We start from the raw sequence: 22,170 nt of genomic DNA, 5'->3' as shown, positions 1-22,170 counted from the left end.
ATTGTACCATGGCTTGGAAGTGATTTTTCTTTCTTTAAAAGAGTAATGCTTGGTTTACATTATGAAATCGACTCGATTTCTACTGTCAATTCTTTTGCGTATACGTCAAATGAAAACTCATCTGAAATCCATTGGATTTCATTTGACGTTTATATTATATCATTTTGTAGGGTTAAAGTCCATTTAGACTACGCTTGATTTAGCAATTGTCTGGTTTTATTTGACATATGTTGTATGAAAATGACAACTTAAATCCACTGGATTTGCTAAATCCAGCATATGCTATGTTTACATTTACGAAATCCACTCGATTTCAACTGTCAATTCCATAGCTCAAACGTCAAATGAAATCTCATCTGGATTTCACTTGACGTTTAACCTATGGATTTGACAGTTGAAATCGAGTGGATTTCGTAAATGTAAACCAAGCAATAGTCTAAATCAGGCATTAAACTTCTTTATGAGGATTTATTTGAAGTGTGTGGAGTTAACATTTGAAACCCAGTGGTTTTGTAAAATCCGGTTATATATAAACGTACTATGTATTACATGTGAAATCGAGTGGATTTCGTAAGTATAAACTAATGTTTGGTTTACATTCGGCGTCTTTTCGTGATTTCGAAGGCGTTTCGTGATTTCGCGCGGAATCAAGCAAAAATTATCATGATTTCGCATACAAAAATGAAATCATCTCATTTCGTGATTTCAGCGAAATCAACCTCGAAATCGCAGTACACATGATATACAACCCTGTTATTGCCTGAAAAAGTACCAAAAGTTGCAAAACTTTTCACGTATCACAATAAACAAGGTAGATGGTCAATTGATGCAACAAAAAACGTTAGTATCAAAATTTGTAAACAATGTGAAAAAAATATTAAATTGCTCTGTCACAATGCTATTTTTCAGTGTGTTATTGTACTTTTTTAATGGTAATGTTAGAAAAAAGAGCGAATTGTCGAAAATTGATTCCCCATACAAATTTCTTTAAAAATAATGGAACGAAAAAATTACGGAAATTGCAAAAACTGCAGCAAATCAACGTATCATCTATCGTATTTATATGATAATGAACATGTTGCTAGTTTCTACTATGCCAAAATTGTATGGCAAAAAACAGGAGAATAGGGTGTTATTCGGCGCTGTTTTTGTTTAAAGAGAAGTGGAAGTCTTGCTAAACTTCGGAGTACGGGAACGCATTTTTAGCGCTAAACTAAACTAAACACAAGTTCTGAACACAACTTTTATCTGTCAAAATTTATTATTATGATGTCTCAACGATAAAATCATTTTTTATTTTTTCGTTTGTTATTACTATACACAATTAATACGATATACAGATAATTTTACGATAATTTTCGAAATAAAGTTGTAAAGTTCTATATTGTCGTATATTTTTGATGACTAATTCAATTTACAACAACATGTTTTGAAAATTCATGTTCGATCAGCTGCGCATATGCATCTACCTTGATCATTGTGATATGTTTGAAAACAAAAAAAATTCGTGTAAACACCGGGATGTATTTCAGGATTTCGTAAAATCTAGTGGATTTTAGAGCGCAAGTGTAAACTTGGCATAACTATAATGTCTCGGCACATATGGTCCGTTGAGTGTCGCGTTACAATCACCACATAAAAATTTATTTATTTAAATTTAGAGAACAAACTTGGCATCACTTACACATTTTCATGTGGTTGTTATTAGGTGTGTACGATAACTTTCCCAGCAATAATTACTCAGTCAGTTCCAGCAACCTCTCTCAGTGAATTTTACTCTCTCAAGCTAGAAAAATTGCAGAAAGTTATCGAACAGCATTTTGCAAAAACTTGCAAGAAAGTCAGCTGTTTCCGAAAATGTATGAAATTTGTTTTTGTTTCTTTTGATATTTTAAACCAAACGGAACAAAAACATAAATTTTAAAATTGCACTTTACTTATTAAATGCTTTAATCCTATCCACAACGCTTTAAGGGCTCGGCACATACGGTCCGTTGAGCGTCGCGTTACAACAACCACATGAAAACTTCAAGAACAAACTTGGCATCACTTACACTTTTTTCATGTGGTTGTTGTTATCAACGCTTGACGCGACGCACAACGGACCGTATGTGCCGGGGCCATTAAAGTCCATTTAGACTAAGCTGGATTTAGCAATTATCTGGTTTTATTTGACATATGTTGTATGAAAATGACAACTTAAATCCACTGGATTTGCTAAATCCAGCATAGTCTAAATCAGGCATTAAGCTGAAAACAGATACAACGTTTGATTAAAGTTTTGCGTTGGGCGTCGAGAAAAAAACAACAACAACAGGGCGACGACGACACCAAAGTCCAGCGTTTATCTGTTTGTCGGCATATATTTCAAATGAATTTGAATTTTTCGGCATCATGCCCAACAGTGTAAAAACGGCCAAAACGACACAAAACTTTACCCAAACGTTGTATCTGTTTACAGCTTTAGAATCTAAAAAAATGTGCAATCGTGAAATTTTCTTGGTCGAAAATGTTAACATTTCGATTTGTTTACATTGAACATGTGATTAAAAGTCAGCTGATCAGACTAGCAAATTTTTGCGGGACAAATTTTCCCAGCAAAAATTTGCAAGTTCTCAGTCACAAAACTCTCCAAAAATCTCTCCAAACTCGCTCTCTTTTGCTGGATAATTTTGTTATCGAACAGCATTCAGCAAAAATTTGTACGAATTTGTACAAATTATTGGGTTATCGTACACACCTATTTTTAACGCGCGGTAAGTCGATGGTCAGACTAGCACGATTTCAACATGGCGACGTCAAGTTTATAGGCGAGGGGTATGAAGTAGTGAAACCCATGTACATGGTTTTCTGTGTTTGTTGTGTTGCCTCTTCTTGTTGTTCGTTGCAAAATTTTTTCTTCCATTTTCTTTCATTGTGATTTTCTCAAGCCAACGTTAACAACGAAACAAGCATAAAAAGATTTAACAAATACATTTTATTAATGAAATAGACAAGATTTAGCTATTACTATTAATTTAGTTATTAATGTTAATTATTTTGTGTTGTTGTTTAGTTTATTTATATATGGCCCGTTATTACATTATTTCTGTAGTTAAATATTGGCCGGTATCGGTCAGATAACCCATTTTTTATTCTTACATGTTTGCTTTAAGAATAAGTGTCAGATAAATTAAAAGGAACTTTGTGTTCCTTTTAAAATTTAAACTGCGCCCGAGAGTATGCTGCACCAAGAGCAAGAAAAAATTGTCAGCAAATTCAAATCAACCAATCAGGTTTGAGAAAACTTGAGGTATACAGATTTTTTTGCTTGACATTGCCATATTTTTACAAAATATAATATTTAGTTTAAATGGAAGATGTAATAACAAATCCCTTGTAATGCGAACTTTATTCCTTACTTCTCTTAAAGTAAGGTATAACAAAAATGGACTTTAAAGACAACATGTAAAAACGGGCCTATGTTTGCTTTGTTTTTTTGGTATGAGAAACACAACAAATGCGAAAAGTAAAATAAAGGGGCACGAAAAAATCTTAAATTTCACGTTAACGTGTGTGGACACTAACGAAACTTGAAAAGAAACTTTAACGAAATTGGTTTCAAGAAACCTTGCTAGTCTGACCATCGACTAAGCAGGCGGGGCAGCTTACGTACTGCCTCGTCTGCTTGCCTTGCTTAAAGCATAGTACACACGGTCCAACAAAACTGACAGTCAACGTACTTTTACGGCAATTTTCTGGCAAATAAAAACCTTTTGTTAGCTAAAAATGATTGAAATGCAACATTTAAGGTATAATTTAGTGATTAGGAAAGTAATTATTCAGCTAGACTTTGATATTAACGAAATAGACCTCGATGACTGTCAGTTTTGTTGGACCGTGTGTACTATGCTTAACTCCTTTATTTCTCACATAATAAAAATAAAAGAATAAAGATGGCCGTGCCAATTTCGAACTAGATTACACTTTTCTTCTTTATTCTTAAAAATATGGCTACGCGACCAGATTTTTTTCCAAATCAATTTTTGCCAAAAATTATAGATTTTCAGAATTTTCCAAGGTTCAGGAACAGGCATTGTTTAGAAGTTTTAGGAACACTAATGGTTTAATTAAAAAGGTTAGCAATTTCGATAATTTGTAATAATTATTACAAAATATTACTTAATGTTGTTTTTTTACACAAATGTTCAGTAACTAGGCGTTTACACCAGACAGTTTGTCTTCAAATACAACTCTGATTTACTAACACATACATACATTTGTCGGCTGTCTTCCAGCTGTCCATCGTTTTTTCACAGACAGCAGGGTTAACAAATTTTTGACGTTTTTGTAAAAAAGAAGTGAGATAATAATTGAAATGTGTTGAAAACAAAAGAACATGAACAAAAACAAAATATGTGAACGGAAAACGAAAAGAAATCAATGATTTTTATTTATAATATTACAACTGTTTTTGCAGTTGTCTGGACGCCTACGTCACACAGGCAAGTTTAGGGGTTTTGACAATCAATACATGTACTCAACTGTCCTGTCATGTGTAAACGCGGGTAAAAGAGAATGAATTGAGAGACTTGCTTTGAAATGTTTGTTACTGAGAATTTATAATTTTTACTGAAGGAATTGTGTTCAGTAAAGGCCTGCGTACATAAGCTGCCTCGCATGCTTGCCTTGCTTTCCTGCTTAATTTCTGACATAATAAAAATAAAAGAATAATGGGCCAAATACATACGGTCCGTTGTGCGACGCATTGCGCGTTGAAAACAACAACCACATGAAAAATGTGTAAGTGATGCCACGTTGGTTCTTGCAGTTTTTATATGGTTGTTGTAACGCAACGCTCAAAGCAATGAAAAAGTTCTTCAATTTTAAGCAAAATAAATAAAAAATAATTAAAACATTAATAAAATAATCAATAAATATAGCTGAATCGTAATATTTATAGTATTTTTCCACAAAAATCAGATAAACATTGAGCAGCTGACCATTAGCAGATGATTAAAAAACAGCTGATCAAACTTGCTAAATATTGCTCTTTCAGCAACTTTTAGCAATTTCTCAGCAAACAACTGTCAAAATTGTTCTCTTACTTCGCTTTCTTTTAGTCCCGGTCCACACTAGCGTGAATTTCATTAAAAAATTTCATGAAATTAGGCGTTATTAAATCGAATTCCCCACTATAGCTAATTTATGATTTTACTTCACTATGGAAGTCGATCTAGAGACGCATAATTTCATGCAATTTTTTCAATGAAATCACTCTAGTGTGTACCGGGACTTATGCCAAGTTTATACTTGCGCTCCAAAATCCACTGGATTTCACGAAATCCAGAAATACACCCCGGTGTTTACACTTATTTTTTTGTTGATTTCAAACATATCACAATGATCAAGGTAGATGCATATGCGCAGCTGATCGAACATGAATTTTCAAAACAAGTTGTTGTAAATTGAATTAAGCATCAACAATATACGACAATATAGAACTTTAAAACTTTATTTGGAAAATTATCGTAAAATAATCTATATATCGTATTAATTGTATATAGTACTAACAAATGTAAATATCAAAAAATGATTTTATCGTTGAGACTTCGTTATAATAAATTTTAGCTCTGTTCCAGAACTAAAAAGTTTTTACAATTTTTACCACTTTTACACATTTTTGTTCCCTTACATGGTATAAATAGAAAGGTATAACAGAGCTCACATCTGATTTCAATTTTTTTCTGAGTGTGACCGACTTTTGTCAATGTGAAGTTTTTATTTTGTGTGTGTATGTGTTTGTTTTGAAAAATATTAAAAATGTTTTCAGAATAGATTCAAAATAAATTGCAATGAAATCGTTAATTTCAGAGCCGTTGGAGAATATATTTATCAAACTTAATTTGAAAATAAGTTTTTGACCGTGTTTCGATGTATGTATATGTGAAAACAAATATTTATGTTTCATTCATTTTCGCGCTGTTTTAACGAATTGGTTAAAATGACAAAAAATATCAAACAAACAAAGGCAACCTGTTGCATATGCCAGTATAACAGTTCTGACAGGAAGCGGGCATACGTGTAGGGTTGAATTTCTATCGTTTTTTCGAACCTGTTCTACCTTCCTTATTGTACCATGTTCCCTTACACAAAATTTATATGAAAATCGTTTACGACTTTTACAATTTTTACCACTTTATAAAGTACGGGAACAGGCCGTTTGATAGATAAAAATTGTGCTCAGAACCTGCAAAATATTAGTACTTGCAGTAGTTTTCCCGTTTAGTGCTTAAAATGCGTTCACGTACTCCGAAATCTAGCAAGACTTGCACTTCTCTTTAAACAAAAATAGCGCGGATAAAACATTCTTCTCATGCTTTCTGCCATACAATTTTGGCCTAGTAGAAACTAGCAGCAAGCATGTTCATTGGTATCTAATATTATAGCTGATACATTGATTTTGACATTTCTGCTGGAGTTTTTGCAATTTCCGTTATTTTTCCGTTCCCGTATTTTTTTAAGCAATTTGTATGGGGAAGCAATTTTTGACAATTCGCTCTTTTTTCTAATATTATCATTAAAAAAGTACGGGAACACAATGAAAAATAGCATTGTAACAAAGTAATTTAATATTTTTTCACTTTGTTTACAAATTTTGATACTAACATTTTTTGTTGCAGCAATTCGCACATCTACCTTGTTTATTGTGATACGTAAAATGTGTTGCAACTTTTGGTACTTTTCTAGACAAAAGCAAGGTTGTATATCATGTGTACTGTGATTTCGATGTTGATTTCGTTGAAATCACGAATTGAGATGATTTCATTTTTGTATGCCAAATCATGAAAAATTTTGCTGGATTTCGCGCGAAATCGCGAAAAGCCAGCGAAATCACGAAAAAGTTGCAAATGTAAACTAAGTATTACTAAACTTTTGTGTAAAAAGGCAGCATTTAGTAACATTTCGTAATAATTATTACAATTTATCACGTAAAAAGACACACCTATAAGCCCTGTTCCTTTACGCGCAAGAATCTTCAAGTTTTACAACTTTTTACTCGAAAAGCGTTCCTTTACTTCAGACACCATACAATTCATATGGAAGTAGATTACAACTTTTGCTACTTTTGCCAGTTTTACCATTTTCAAAAGTAAAGGAACAGACCAATAGTGTGTACCCCCATTTAAGGGCGAAACCTATAGCTCTGCGTGTGCGTTCAAAAATACAAAAAACAAAATACATGTATTTCAAATTGAGAACAACAATAAATACATGTATTTTGCTTTTGTATTTTTGAACGCACACGCAACACGCAGAGCTATAGGTTTCGCCTAATAACCAAAATTCGTTTTCGATTATTAGACATTTCAAACCACAAAGTCGACTAATCGATTAAAAGTCGACTTGCGTATCCCTACACATTGGGCTTTGAGTCTAAACAATTAATTAATTTTTGCTGGTCAAATAAATCAATATTTGAAGTTTTTTCTACTTGCTATTGGCAAATAAATGTGATGAGTGCTTAGATTTTTAATTAAAATATAAGTTTAAGTAGAAAGTGGATAAAAGCTCGTGTTTTCTTAGCGCAGATATTCATATCACCCACAAAAAAAGGACGAACATCGATTTTTCTCAAAAGAGGTGACCGGGAAGCAGACATCCATCCATCCACAAAATCAGAGAAAAAACTGGCGACTTAACTGAGAAAGCCAAGAAATGAGTAAGTCAAGTTAATGTTTATATGGCAAATGGCAGTAAAATAAGGGGTCCTTGTGAAAAATCTAATTGGAATGGGGGCGGAATGATATATATATATTGCAAAAATTCCATCAGTAATAATAATTAGGTGCCAAATCCTTCCGTACTGGGAACGCTTATGCTTAATTACATATCAACGACATCGATTAGTTCATGTGTGAAGATTTTGTAAGTTCCTTGTTTCCTTGTCCTTAAGAAAAATTGAACAATATACCATGACGTCACATGCCATCTGCCCAACCCCCTACATAAATTAAATGACCGAATGTAAACTTCCTTTTGCCATACAAAATGCACATACAGCCATCAAGACGTAAGTTCATCGCCACGCCGCAATCACTTAAATATATTTCTGTCCATACATCAACCAGAGCGTCGTCTAGTATCTTTTTGCTTCATTCTCATACCATCATTATTTTTTACTTTCAGGTGAAGAGGAAAGTGAAAAAATTGTTTTGGACTTGTCCCGTAAACAACTAAAAAAAGTGCCAAAACAAGAAGAAGCCCAAAATGTACGTGTTCTTCTCTTGGATGAAAATGAATTACAAAAAATTGATAATATCGATTCATATCTTAAAATAGAAAAGGTAAGTAGCCCCCCGTTGTTAACATTTGAGACATTTGTTTCCGGTCTGCAATACATTTTTCATGCATTTCTTTTTTTTAATTTAAATTTCTTTTTTTTTTGCAGTTGTCTTTAAGCAAAAATCAATTGCTACGCATGTATGGAATATGTCGTTTACACTGCTTGAGAGAATTAAATCTTTCCTTCAATGGGATTCTATCCATTGAAGGCTTAAAAGAATGCACCCATTTGCGTATTCTGAATTTGGAGGGAAATAATATAAAAAATATTGAACATTTAAATACCAACACTAAATTGGAATATTTAAATTTGGCGGAAAATAGTATAGGCAGTATATCGGATATTTCATTTTTGAAATGCCTAAAGGTATGTTATGTTTTTTGTTTATGAAAAATTATTTTTTTGTTATACAAAACTGATAAGACAAAGGGCCGACTTTTCATCATACGAACTTGCTAGTTGTTATTTTCAGCAAAATAATGTAAAATAGATTAATCGTGTAATCAGCGGATAATGACTTCCAAATGGACAAATTGATAGAAGATAATTTCAATTTTGTTAGCAGATCCCGATTAGAATTTCTTCAGTGTTAGGAGTAAGTTGAATGTAGTGGCTGGATTTGAAACTTTTTTCACAGAAAGTTTTCAAAAATTAAATTTTTGTCGAAATTAGAAGGCCTTCTGCCGGGATTAAAGACTTTCTCCTATGGACAGATGCTAAACAGGGCTAACGCGATCATAATTTTTTTTTTCAAAATTATTTTTTGTCATAAGTCATATGGGGTTTCGGAACTTTGGAAGCCTATCTTTTGGGAAATTCGTATTTCCCCCACATGTTATTAATATTGTCGTAATCAGCATTCCAAGACCTACCTAAATTTTCTGAGCCCAGGTATTTATCTTATGCCAGAATAACATCTGTATAAGAATAACCTATCATGTCCACCACAGTAAATATCGGCGAACTGAAGGATAAAATAAATAAACACCTACCTCGCCATCTTAGCTACATGTCTGCAGAAAGCTATTAGCCCTAAAGGTAGAAACACAATCAGTCTGTTGCTTGCTTTGCTCCAGTAAAAGAAAGTAAATAGAAAAAAGCAATCTAATTCTAATTCGTCTTGGCCGTTCTTTTATCCGAGATGAAGCCACGCAAGCAAGAAAAATCCATTGTGTTTCCACCCTAAATTCCACAGCAAGTGTCTCAATCCCACGGCAGCGGGTTCTTTCGTACCGAATTGACCCGAAATCATAGTATTTCCGACTGCGGCTGCCAACCAGAATCAAATCTTTCCTTCTAAGGTTTCTATGCTGCTACAGCAAGCATCTTCACGTCATATACAAAAGATAAGGGGTATGTTTAAAATCACGGTTGGAGACAGGACCGACCATATGTACATACAGCTTTAAATAGCATTCACACGGACGCAGTTACTAAGTGTGAATAAAGTCCTCGGAGTACATCTCCCATCTATCGACGCTGAGGAGCGTCATCTGCCACGACAAATGATGCAATCATTTTTTTGCATGCAAAATGTTCCAAATGATACAAATGATCCAATCATTATTTTTTTTGCATGCAAAATGTTCCAAATGATGCATCATAGTAAAATAAATAATAAATATTAATAAATCTATATTAATAAAAGAGTAAGGTTTGGCTCAACTACGCTCGGGATATTGCAGTCGCCCAAATTCTTATTGGGCGGAAATCGAGATCGCACCGTGCAAGACATCTGTCCAGTATGCGACATAGGCCCGCACGACACAATGCACCTTTTCAACTGCCCCGCCAAACCTACTCATCTAACTCCAGTGGAACTGTGCTTACATCCGAGCCACTTTTCTGGAACTGGAGATAGACCCAGAGCCAAACATACAATAATAAACACTGTTACAACAATAATAGGACAATACCGGCAGTCCAAAAACAATGAAAAAATCGATCTATTTACGTTCTCGAAACAGAAAGTCACCGTAAAATTCAAAAACCAAAAAACGAAATAATGTACTCAATTCCATGTCGGTACACAAGGCCTCGGTATATACAAAGCTTCACCCCCTGACATTCTTGCACTGCTTCATATCTGACATAATAAATATAAAAGAATAAAGAAGAATAGGGCAAACTAGTCCGAAATTGACTTGGCCTTCTCTATTCTTTTATTTTAAGAATAAAAAGGCCGAGCCAATTTCCAAACTAGGCTGCATTGCCCTTTTTTATTATTTTATCAGAAGCAAGCAAGGCAAAAAGGCGAGGTTGCTTATGTACCCAGGCCTTGAGGCTTCGTATATACCGAGGCCTTTAAGGCATAGATACATAAGTGGCTGGCTTTCTTGCTCTGCTTCATTTCTGATAAAATAATGAAAAATAAAGGGGGAAATATAGTTCGAAATTGGCTAAGCCTTCCCTATTATTTTATCAGAAATGAAGCGGAGCAAGAAAGCCGGCCGTTTATTTACCGAGGCCTTTAGACCATCACTCCTAACTATGCAGGTTAGAGTTGGGTAATCTAGTTCCTAGTTCCTTGTACTAGTTCCAAAACGTATGAGTAACGTCATGAAATATAACGTGTGCTGTTAAGTATACGCAGTTCGTGCAAAGAAAAAATGTGGGCCATTGGAACTGCGAAGTGAACGAGATAGTTCCATATAGTTCCTTTGGCACAACTCTAATGCAGGTCCCGTTTTTAAGTGACACTAAATGGCAGGAGTTGCAAGACACCAAATAATAATGTCCTACAAACTGCTACCAGATGTGTCCAGATATCGAGTGCGGACCATCTGCATATGCTGTTACCAACGGTTCCGGACGTCAAGGTGTCCTTGCCCAGAGTCACCACAACCATCCTGACACAATTGAGAGCTATCTTACTGTCAACAATCCTTAACACTAGAATTACATGTTGTTTCTTTATTCCCTCTTGTTTTCAGACTCCATAGAAACCTGGAGTCAGATGATGTATACATGTTCATCGGATCTTACATGGGCTAAAACCAATCGTGTTTGCCTTGGTGTTCAGTGTAGCGGTGGATATTTTCATGTTCCTCAGATGGAAGAACTGCATTACGATTATGTATGTCATGAACGATATGACCCGACGCCAAGATCGTAAAATCATTCGCATACTATACGATCTCTATGCTGTCAGAAAGATAGAGGATAAACAGTTCCGGGGATATCACACTTGTCTTGGGGCGATAGGTCATGGGCCATCATTACTGTTCGGTCGTACGGTCTGTTCTGGTTCAGTCCTCTACTGATATGTGTGGATGTGGCAATGATGCAATGCTCTGCTGGCGTCCTTGCCTGGCTTCTGGTACAATATGAGTGTCTAACGATAGGTTCATCCAGTTGCTTAATAAGCATTACCATTGAGATTTCGTGTGGGTCCAATCTTTGGATGATTTTGGGTATTTCGTTTCGGAAGACGTCTGCAATATCGCTCATTGTAAATAGTGGTGGGAGGGTAGCACACTCCTCACTCTCGGGGTGCTCTATGAACTGCCGGTTAAAACAACACACGCAACTCTTGAAAGTAACAGCCTTTTTATCATGTTTCCTTCCCGGGTTCGAGAGAGATTTAATTGTGATTGTTTCCGTGAAATTGTTTGGTCACTATTGTTGTTGATTGCTCTCTACAATGGAATCAATTGTACTCTAGGTACATACATACGTATGCATATTTGTTCAAGTCTTAACTTTTATTAAATAACAGTTAAGTGTGATGTTCAATGAGAATACAATCATTGAGACAAATGTATCCAAATGAAAACCATATAAAAATACCAACAAAAAATCGTCAGTGCCAACCTTTTTTGGCTCACCTCAACTGTGAGAAAACAAATAAACGGGCATAGTAACAAAATAACATTAATTGTAAATGGACCAAGAAATGTTACACATACACAACAGCAACAAAAGCATTAAGGGTCCTTATTATAGTTTTCTGTTATTGACTAGATTTAAAAAAAAGTAAGTGCATTTGTAGGATTAAAATTTAAAACTATCAGTAAAACATGTACGTAAATGATTTAAATTAGAATATAAACTTGTGTGAACATGACATGTAATAATGGGCGTAAATGATGAACAGGAGCAATCATTTTATGCAATATAAAATTAATGTTTTCTCATATATTTCAGGAACTCTATTTGCATGGTAATCGTTTGACACATTTGAGACAATGTGACAAATACTTACCTCAGTCACTAGAGGTTTTGACTTTGGCCAAGAATAATATAAGCGATTTAAACGAAATTTGCACATTGGCACATTTGAATAACTTAAATAGCCTTACCATAAGCGAGAATCCATGTGTATCAATGACTGCGGGAGCAGAGTAAGTAATAACATTAAAACGACTTATTCAAAATATAACTACAGCAAATTTGTATTTTTTAGTGGTTTCGATCATAGACCATTTGTCTTGAATTGGTGTTTGACTCTAAAAGTAATCGATGGATTTGTGGTTGACCCCATTGAAAGGTAATCCGCAATATCATTTACAATTACATACCTCACCCAGATAATACAAATAACATTATTTGCAGCCTAAAAGCTGAATGGCTCTATAGTCAAGGACGTGGCCGGAGTTTTCGCTTGGGTGAGCAAGCGGCCTTGGCGAAATATCTAAGCTCAGTTTGTCCTCTGATTGGAAAGGCGTTAGAGAATGAAAATGAACGTAAACTACGATTGATTTTGAGTAAAGCACAACACCATCAACGTCAGCTGCAAGAAGAAATATCAGAAAATTCAAATGCCTCGGCAAATAATTCACCATCTTCGGGACGAAAGAAACCTGCAAGTCGCATACAATCGCCAAGATGTAAGTAGTAAAGTATAGAAGAATATAGTTTCTAATTGCCTTTAAAAATTACAGTTTCGCGCCTTAGCGGTCGACAAGGTTCACCAGACTCTATGATTAATAGTTATCATGGTAATACAACCAATGATCGTAACGAAGGTAAGTACCTTCGTACACTTACTGATTTAAGGAATAATGTTTTGATCGTTTATTTTTTAATATTTCTTTCAGCAAATATAAATCATGGGGCACAAATGACAACCTCGCTGATAGAAAATGTAAAGAATTGCGATTCAATAATTACACAAAGTTTGGAAGGTTCAAATTCGACCAGTAATAACTCCAATGCAAAGATGAATAACTCACAAGAGTCCACACCTCGTACTATAACACCAAATCCGTATAATGGTAAGGACACAATAACAAAAGGAATTGAAATAAAGTTTTACTGTCGTAGGACGCGAAAAATTTAATTGCATTATCGATCCGAATGTCGATTTGCGCCTCACTTTATTTCACCACTTTGGATTTTCAAATTCGTTTTGATTGTGATTTATTCTGTTATTTAAGATTCATTCTGTCTATCGTTTCAGAACAATCATACATAAATCAACCATTGAGTGGAGGACCTTTGGCCGCCGCATCAAAAATGGTGCCAGTACCAGAAACACTTATGAGTCCAGATGTTTGTCCTGTCTCCGTGGCCCAAAGGGTAACAGTTTCAGCTATAAATACTCAAATACAACAGACAAAAACAAACAAAAATAAAGGTAGGAAACGGCCACCACTGAATATTGTCAATGTGAAAATTATTATTAATTGTCCTACCTCTTCAATTCTTATACAGATAATCGTTTAAATTCACCGAAAATGCGCAGTCCACATTTGAAACGAAATACTTCTGAACGTAGCCCAACAATGAGCCCCAGAAAGTCGAACACGGTCACCAACAATTCCAGTATACATCATCAAATGTCTAATTCAAAAATAAATTCAAATCAACAACAACATATGGAACAACAAAAGTCTCGTCAATTTGTTACAAATTCAATGCATGTTGCAGCACCAGATGATTGTTCAGCAGGTGGTAGTTCTGATGATGACAGTGATCACATTAATGTTGATAAATTAAAAACCATACGAAATAAAGCTGCTCAGAGGTAAGCGAGCAAAATTGTGTGAAATTATAAAATTCCTATTATATTTACTTATTTTCTAGATGCCAACAAATGAAACAGAATATTGACAATTCCAGTTTGAATTGTAGTCAAGATACCGAATCATCAGCTGTGGTTATACAAAAGATATGGCGTGGTTATCGTACACGTAAAAAAACCAAAGATATTGCCGAGAAATTGCTTAAACGAAGGACCCATGAATACATAGAGTAAGTACAACAAGAGTAGTCCCAATTTACATTAGGCGAGTTTACTTGTGGCAATTTTTCTCGTTCCTTTTTAAACTTGCCTCTTGCGTTTATAAAAGGCAATTCTGTTCCGACAAGTTTTGTTTTCAAAACAATGAATATAATAGGTGTGTCTTTTTACTTACTAAAGGTTGCTGAAACACTTTTTTCATCAACTTTTTCTTTATATAACTGTCAAAATTCCAAACATTTGTAATAATTATTACAAATTATCGAGTACGCAGACAGGCATAATGTCAAATACGAAAAATATAAAATGAATTGCCTGAGAATTGCCGGTACGAGCAATTTTTTCCATTCCATTCCCCTTACGTGTCTCTTCTACAAACTGGGATTTGCCGCAAGTAAACTCGCCTAATGTAAATTGGGACGTACTATAGAATTTTTAACGCACTTTGTACCCTCTAACATACTGTTTACTTATTGAAACGATAAACCGAAAAAATCGTATTTTCCAAAGGTGATTAAACCTTTGACATTTAATTAGATGCATGGTATCATGTGAATGGTGCACGTGTCTGGTTGGTTGAACACAATGTTCTGACAATTAGTACTGCAACGACAACACCTAATTTTATTATTGCAATGTACTGCTAATATATTTGCATTATCACAAAGCGACCCAGGAACTTGCCTATAATCCCACGGCGACTCAACAATTATCTGTTTGTGTTTGTATATTTTTATACCCTACACCACACTGTGGTAAGGGGTATTATGTCTTTGTGCATTTGTATGTACAGTGTTGTGCATATCAAAAGCAACAAATCTAGGATTTTGCAGTAATTCAATTTTTGGATCCGTTAGAATTTTTAAAAATATAATATATTGTGGCCAGTTGTTCTTTATTATGTACAGAGAGCTTCTAACAAGTTGTTTCTGTACTTTGTCGTTGGATGGGATAACAACAACAATAATATTGGCTGATCCTCGAGAACGGGGATTGCAAAACAAAAGCAACAATAGAATATTATTAAAAATTGTAGTGTCATCGGTGTTAATTAACTGTACTTTTGACTTAAATTTGCCTTTTGGGGCATGGTAGTGTTATTTTAGAAAGGATTTGCATTTGTTATCCTAACAGGGTTGCCACTTTACCAAACGTTTCCCATGGTCTGGGACGATTTTTAGGTTATGGGCGAATCGTGGGCGCTATGAACTTTATATTATATATTTGAATACAGGACTATATAGTAGACACCCTGAGCATATCCGGAATGCCATATGAAGCTCCTATGACTTCCCCCGATGACGTAATTACAGTTTAAAATACTCAAAATATGCAATTTTTACAAGATTCATCGTATGTTTTCTATATTTTTTGATAAATATTCGCCATAATTATTTCAAAAAACGTTTTGTGTCGAGCGTACAACATCTTCTTAATATATTAGTGTCGAAAAACCCACAAAAAATATTTGTTTGTATACGAAAATAAGCAAATTCTGGGCAAAACTCGTAAAAACCGATTTTGAGCTATATCTCAAGAACAAGAGCTGATGGAGAAAAACCGTGACCAGATTGAAAATAGCTCCGATTTAGAAACAACAACAACTTCGGTTGAAACATTCAACTTTTTCAATTTTGTTGAGCAGTGTAATCAACTATATATGGCCTTAGTGGAATTCTAAAATAAAAAGTTGGAGTGAAACATTGAGTTCCCCCAGGCTGAGTGATATCTCTGGAAGTGTTAAATAGAAGTTAAATCTTTCTGGAATTACACATCCTCCGGACGGCATAGAAATCGTAATGTATGCGGATGATTGTACGATCTTAGTGTCGGGTCCTATCGTCGATGACATATGTTATAGGTTAATTATATGCGTAGCTGACTTAGTGCAGTTCCTCCATCTGAGGAATATCCGCCATATTCGTCGATGGTGTTCTGATTCCAAGCACTAAATAACCCAAGATATTAGATTCAACGTTCAACAGCATGTTAACGTCAGATGTAAGAAAACAAGGTTCTCAAGTCACTGACCGGTAGCAATTGGGGTGCAGATAATGAAATCTTGTTCACCTCTTACAAAGAAATAGACAGGTATGTTGCAAGCTATTCGGCTCCAGTATGACATACATATGTTTGCACTACACAGTGAAAGAATTTCGCTGAATTTATTTTTTATAATACACTACATTTTAATGTAACCCCGATAAAAATGTAATCTTAGTTAGAGGTTGTAAAGTGTTCGGTGCCAAAGGCTATAAAATCATTTAACATAACTTTATTAACTAATTAATCATTACTAGCAAACTAACCAAAGATATGGAAATGACGAAAGCTCAACTTGAAAATGAACGCAAAATTCAGCAGTTACAAATGCAAGCTATCAATGCCCTATGGAAAAAGGTTTCTTCAATGCAAAACACAGTTGTCACAGCCAATGTAGCTACAACGGTAGATTCAGCAGCACCCCATGGTGGTGATAGTAATCAAAGCTCAGTCGGGACGTCATCCAGCAACATGGTAGTAACACAACCAAATACATTATGTTTAGATAATAGTTCAACTACCGTGGTAAATGATTTAGCCAAGACCTGCGGTATGCTAACAAATCAGGTATGAAAAAAAAGCTTATTTATTCACCGTAAATCTCTAATAATCGGAATTCTTGGACTCCATAGGTACAACAGCTGCAAGGTTCCATGAGAGATATTCTAAATTGTCTCACATTATTCTGTAACTTGCCTCAGGAGAATGTTAAACGTCTTTTGACTGCAGGTGTAGCTGAAGCATTGTCCCAAACCACAAATACAGTCAATACTTCCACCTGCAGTGACAAAAAGGATTCAGCAGCTACCCAAACTGAAATAGTGGCAGTGCATACACCGCAAATGGAAAATCAGACAAATTTTCCATTTACCAAAGTGCGTCCTTCAACCCTAGCCTTGATAGAAGCCCAAAATCAAAGTGCGTCAAATAACACATCAAACTCCATGACAACAACAACAACAGCTACGTCTACAGCCGATACAGACCAGCCCTTGGAAACTCCAACTAATTACAAAAGACAGTTAGTGCCCGACGAAAGTGGGGTCTGCAGTGATGATGTGCGATCAAATGATTCTGTTTCATTTTCCGAGAAACAAGACGAAGATGAAAAACATAATTTGCAATCAAAATCATGTGGCTGAATTAATTAATTTGATCTAGGGAATATTTGAAGTAATATTCTTTTGTTTCATTTTTGTAATAACATTACATTACTAATTCAGTTAATTTTGTTAATTCACTTGACGAGTGCACTCGATATACATATAACCTAAGAAGTAGACGATCGTCCAATGGATACATAGGTCTATGTATCGTGTGGAAACATTCCATTTTTCATCTAGCTCTCAAAAAAGAGCCGAAACATAATGCGAAACATTCCCTTGTCCTTTGTAAACACGCACTCATTCACTTACACTCTCTCTCAGGCCTCCTAGTCATTTGCTCTTTGTGTCTTTCTCACCAAAGGCTTATATAAGATCTCATAGTATTTTTACATGAAAATAAATTCTCAAATTATAATGAAAAAAAGCAAAAAAATAAATTAGTATTATTAGAATTATAGCTTTTGCATCTCATAGCAATCGATTAATGAAAAAAAGAAAAATTATAAATAAAAACACCAAATCAAATGTTATTAAACTCCTTCACTTGAAACTAAAAGAAAGATATTTGTAACCACCAACTTGTTCAGTCACTAAGGAGAATTTAACAGAACAAATCTCTGCTGCCACCATCACCACCAACAACACTAAAGCATTTCTATATTAAAACAAAACCACAATATGTTTGCAGTTTCACTGTTTTCAGTTAGAATTTGCATTAATTACATTTTTTGGCCCAGATCGCAGATGTGTTTTTACTTACACACAAACATTTACATTTGAGCAATATTCTATGCAAATAATCGATACCGGTAAATAGCAACAAACCAAAAAATCTTTACACTAACTCCATCCAATTCAATCAGCAGTCATATTCTAATCGTAACAGAAACAACGAAACTTCATAACATCTTTGGTTTTTGATTATACGAAAGTAAAATATGCCTATTTTCGAATTTGTCCACACATTCCAATTTTGTTTGGGAAATATATCGTATCGTAGTTAATCTATTTATTTTTTATTGAATCTCTGTATAGATTGTAAGCCAAAAAAAAATATGTATATTTAAAATCGAACAAATTATACACAAAGAAAATTACACATTTTTAATTTTGAAAATTTGCAAATTACAGTGAAAATAAAATAAAGCAGCTTTAATAAATGGAACTTGTTTACATTCTGGGAAGAAGATCAGAAAGTTCTTGGTTTGGAGGCGGTCGCTTTATACAGGTACAACAGTAATAACAAGTAAATAGGCGTACTTTTTACACACTCCATCATAATCTGAACTAAAAAACTTCTACACCATATGACGGTACAAACCAATTTCAGATATTTTGAAGATTTTTTGTCTACATTTTCGGTAATTAGGATTCGAAAACCTAATTACCGAAAATGTAGACAAAAAATCTTCGAAATATCTGAAATTGGTTTGTCCCGTTATATAGTGTAGAAGTTTTTTACCCGCTTCGAACCATAAATGCCAAATTATATTCAATTTTGGCCGAAAACATCGATAAAAACTTAAAAATTCCTGAAATCGCGTGGTACCGTTATTCCATTCCAATACGTCGACTTACATATGTCCATGTTTTTTAGTGGAGAAGGAATTCTAGGAATTCTGTATACCAAATTACATCCTATTTGGACAAAAAAGTCGATAAAAACTTTAAAATACTTGAAATCGGGCGATATCGGGCTATTTCTAAACGTGGACCTTTGTGTACAATTTTTGCTGCAGAAGTTTCTTGACCACTTCGAACTTCCAATTTTGGCTGAAAATATTGATTAAAACTTCAAAATATCTGAAAAAACGGTTGGTAGAGTTATATGGTGGTGATAAAAAACGTGGACCTATGTCAAGAATTTTTGATGGCGAAGGTTTTGGACGACTAGAAACTATAAATGCCAAATTACATACAAATTGGGCCGACATCGTGGATAAAAACTTAAAAATACCGTTATATGGGGGCTATACCAAAACATGGACCTACATATATAAACAATTTTCGTAGAAATGTTTGTTACACCACAGGAAATCCCACAAAATGTCACATTACAAGCAATTCGTAGGGTAAATGGGCAAATTTCTTCAAAATTCTTTAAATTGTCGACGCGTCACTTTGAATAGGGGATATACCAAAACGTGGACATATATGTAGGCTGACTTCCGAAAAGTCAGTTGCTTTGTATTCGTGCATGAAACTAGGGGTTCTTAGATCGAGATCCCCACTACAGCAATTTCATAAAATTACTATTGTATGGAACTCGATCTAAGAACCCCTAGTTACATGCAACTGACGTTTCGGAAGTCAGCCATATAACCCTTTTTCGATACCTAAAGTTGTACTGGACTACAATAGATTTGCAATCACACGGCAGCGGGTTCTTTCGTACCGGATTGACTCGAAACCATAGTGTTTGGCCAGCGGCGTAGTTGAGCCAAAACTACTCAAGTTTGTCGTGGCAGCTGACGCTCCTCAGCTGCAATAGATGGGGGATATATTTCGAGGACTTTATTCACACTATAATTGCTTAAGGCCTTGGCAACTGCATCCGTGTGAATACTATTTAAACCTGCTTGATACGCTTGTTGATCTAGGGGTTCTCTCCTGTATCGTTGGACCTCTCCCTCTAGAGCATGGATATCCTTCCTGATCTGCCTGTATGTATCGGGCCTACCCACAAGATGGTGATTGGGATGGCTCACACGGTAACATCCAAGCAGGTATTGCAACGAAAGCATCTCATTGTGTTGCTTTACTGGAAGAATCTTTGCCTCCTCATGTAGATGGTCCACTGAAGATTTGAGGAGGCACCCTGTTGCTGTTCTCAGGGCGGAATTATGGCAAGTTTGAATCTTTTTCCAATTCGTATCACATAATATCGGGGACCAGACTGGCGCCGCGTAGCTTACCACAGACCGACCTATCGCGTTATATGTGGTCAACAAGGCTTCTTTATCTACACCCCAAGTGCTGCCGGCACCCATCTTGCACGCTGAAGGTCGTGGGTTCGATTCCCCGGCCAGGCAACATTAAACATTTTTCAACGGTGGCAAGAAAATACCCCTCAGTAATGTTGGCGACATTTCCTGAGTATTTCAGCCATTTAAAACTTCTCTACAAGTGGTGTCTTAGGACACGCCGTTCGGACCCGGGATGTTTGTGAAGCAACTATATTATAATCCCTTCGAACGGTAATGGAGTTACAAAGGATATTATATCTGGGCGTTTTAACGTAGTAAAGACTTATTTGTCAAGTCCTTGTCAGGGTACTGAAGTGCTATGCCATGGTGGACCTCTATACCCCCATCTAATCATGGACGCATCGTTTACAATAAAAATTGAACAAGAGCTTCAGAACCCTACGATGACAACATTTCGACAACTCCCACGGATAATGATAAATCCAGGATAGTCGACGGGACGGAAAATCCAGGCGGGGACGGACAAGGGGTATCTTGGAGTCGATTATGGATAGCAACCCAACTCCAGTTGCGTTGCCGATAGCAAATTTAATGATAAAAAATCCAATTTCTACATTGAAATTCTTACTTTTTTACAATTAAATGCCTGTTCCAGAACCTGCAAGAAGCTACTATTTTTTACTACGATAACAATTTTTCCTTTATGCCTTGTTCAGACTGACGGTAATTCGTTCTCTATTCGTTGTTCGACCCCAAATTACGATATAATTACTTCATTTCCCATACAAAATTTTGAAAACGAACAACGATTTGTGTACTTTGTTCAATTTAAATTACTCTCAGAACGACGATAAAATATGTCCCATCTCTAACAAATGAGAGAATTTCTCGAAATAAATTAATTATGACAGGAAAAATATAAAATTTAAAATTTATTAAAAATATACAATTTTTTAGTAAAACTGCAAAACCTGAATGAAAAGTAAACGGTTTAAGGACTAATAAACATTCAAATCATAGCAAATGTTCTATTTTCGTTTATTGCAGTTGCATTTCTTGTCCATCGTTTCAAATTCGCGTACAAATTTAAAAACAAAAATCAAATGCCTGCCAGAAAGTCTGTATACCAAAAAGTTATTTTGGCAGGTCTCTCTCTCGTTAATTTTGAAAATATAAAAATATTTTTATTTGCTGAAAACACCAAAATTGTGAGAAAAAATAGAAAAGATGAATGAAAATAATGTAATTAAATATTAAATAGATATCTGAAAGAAGGACAAGTAGTTTTTCAGTTCATATCAATTAATTTTACTCGTCTTTTGGACGAAACTTTCTTTAAAATCAGAAAATAAAAAGTATGAAAATATGAATCATGTTGCTATGAATTGTGTACCATATCGTATGAACGGGTTAATTCGTGTACGTAATTATGAGAACGAACTACGTGATTCAAATTCTAGTATGAACATGATATTATGATATCAAAAAAAAAAAAAAAAAAAAAAAAAATAGTAAAAATTAGTAGATTCTTGCAGTACTGGAACCGACCATAAATTAGTACCTGTAGGTTCAAAACACTGATAT

At 34.9% G+C, this 22,170-nt stretch overlaps 1 protein-coding gene across 1 annotated transcript; it reads left to right on the top strand.

Moving 5' to 3' along the window:
• The first annotated feature begins 7,351 nt into the window (after positions 1 to 7,351).
• On the top strand, positions 7,352 to 18,819 carry Cep97 (centrosomal protein 97kDa). The gene is made up of 13 exons (XM_073969027.1): positions 7,352 to 7,702; positions 8,170 to 8,327; positions 8,432 to 8,692; positions 12,473 to 12,669; positions 12,732 to 12,815; positions 12,881 to 13,155; positions 13,210 to 13,293; positions 13,366 to 13,542; positions 13,728 to 13,904; positions 13,982 to 14,294; positions 14,354 to 14,521; positions 16,811 to 17,120; positions 17,186 to 18,819. The coding sequence occupies exons 1-13, from the start codon at positions 7,699 to 7,701 to the stop codon at positions 17,693 to 17,695; spliced, it is 2,718 nt and encodes a 905-aa protein (XP_073825128.1). The 5' UTR covers positions 7,352 to 7,698; the 3' UTR covers positions 17,696 to 18,819.
• Positions 18,820 to 22,170: the final 3,351 nt, after the last annotated feature.

This window comes from Musca autumnalis, unplaced genomic scaffold (assembly GCF_047663935.1).
Source record: "Musca autumnalis isolate F117 unplaced genomic scaffold, ASM4766393v1 scaffold_2, whole genome shotgun sequence".
Classification (NCBI taxonomy): domain Eukaryota; kingdom Metazoa; phylum Arthropoda; class Insecta; order Diptera; family Muscidae; genus Musca; species Musca autumnalis.
Note: the sequence above shows the minus strand (reverse complement) of the source record. Positions and strands in the feature narration are given on the sequence as shown.

Coding starts and splice junctions, on each gene's coding strand:
- Cep97 (XM_073969027.1), top strand. Junction 14,295..14,353: donor CGAAATAAAGCTGCTCAGAG/GTAAGCGAGCAA, acceptor CTTATTTTCTAG/ATGCCAACAAATGAAACAGA. Junction 17,121..17,185: donor GCGGTATGCTAACAAATCAG/GTATGAAAAAAA, acceptor TGGACTCCATAG/GTACAACAGCTGCAAGGTTC.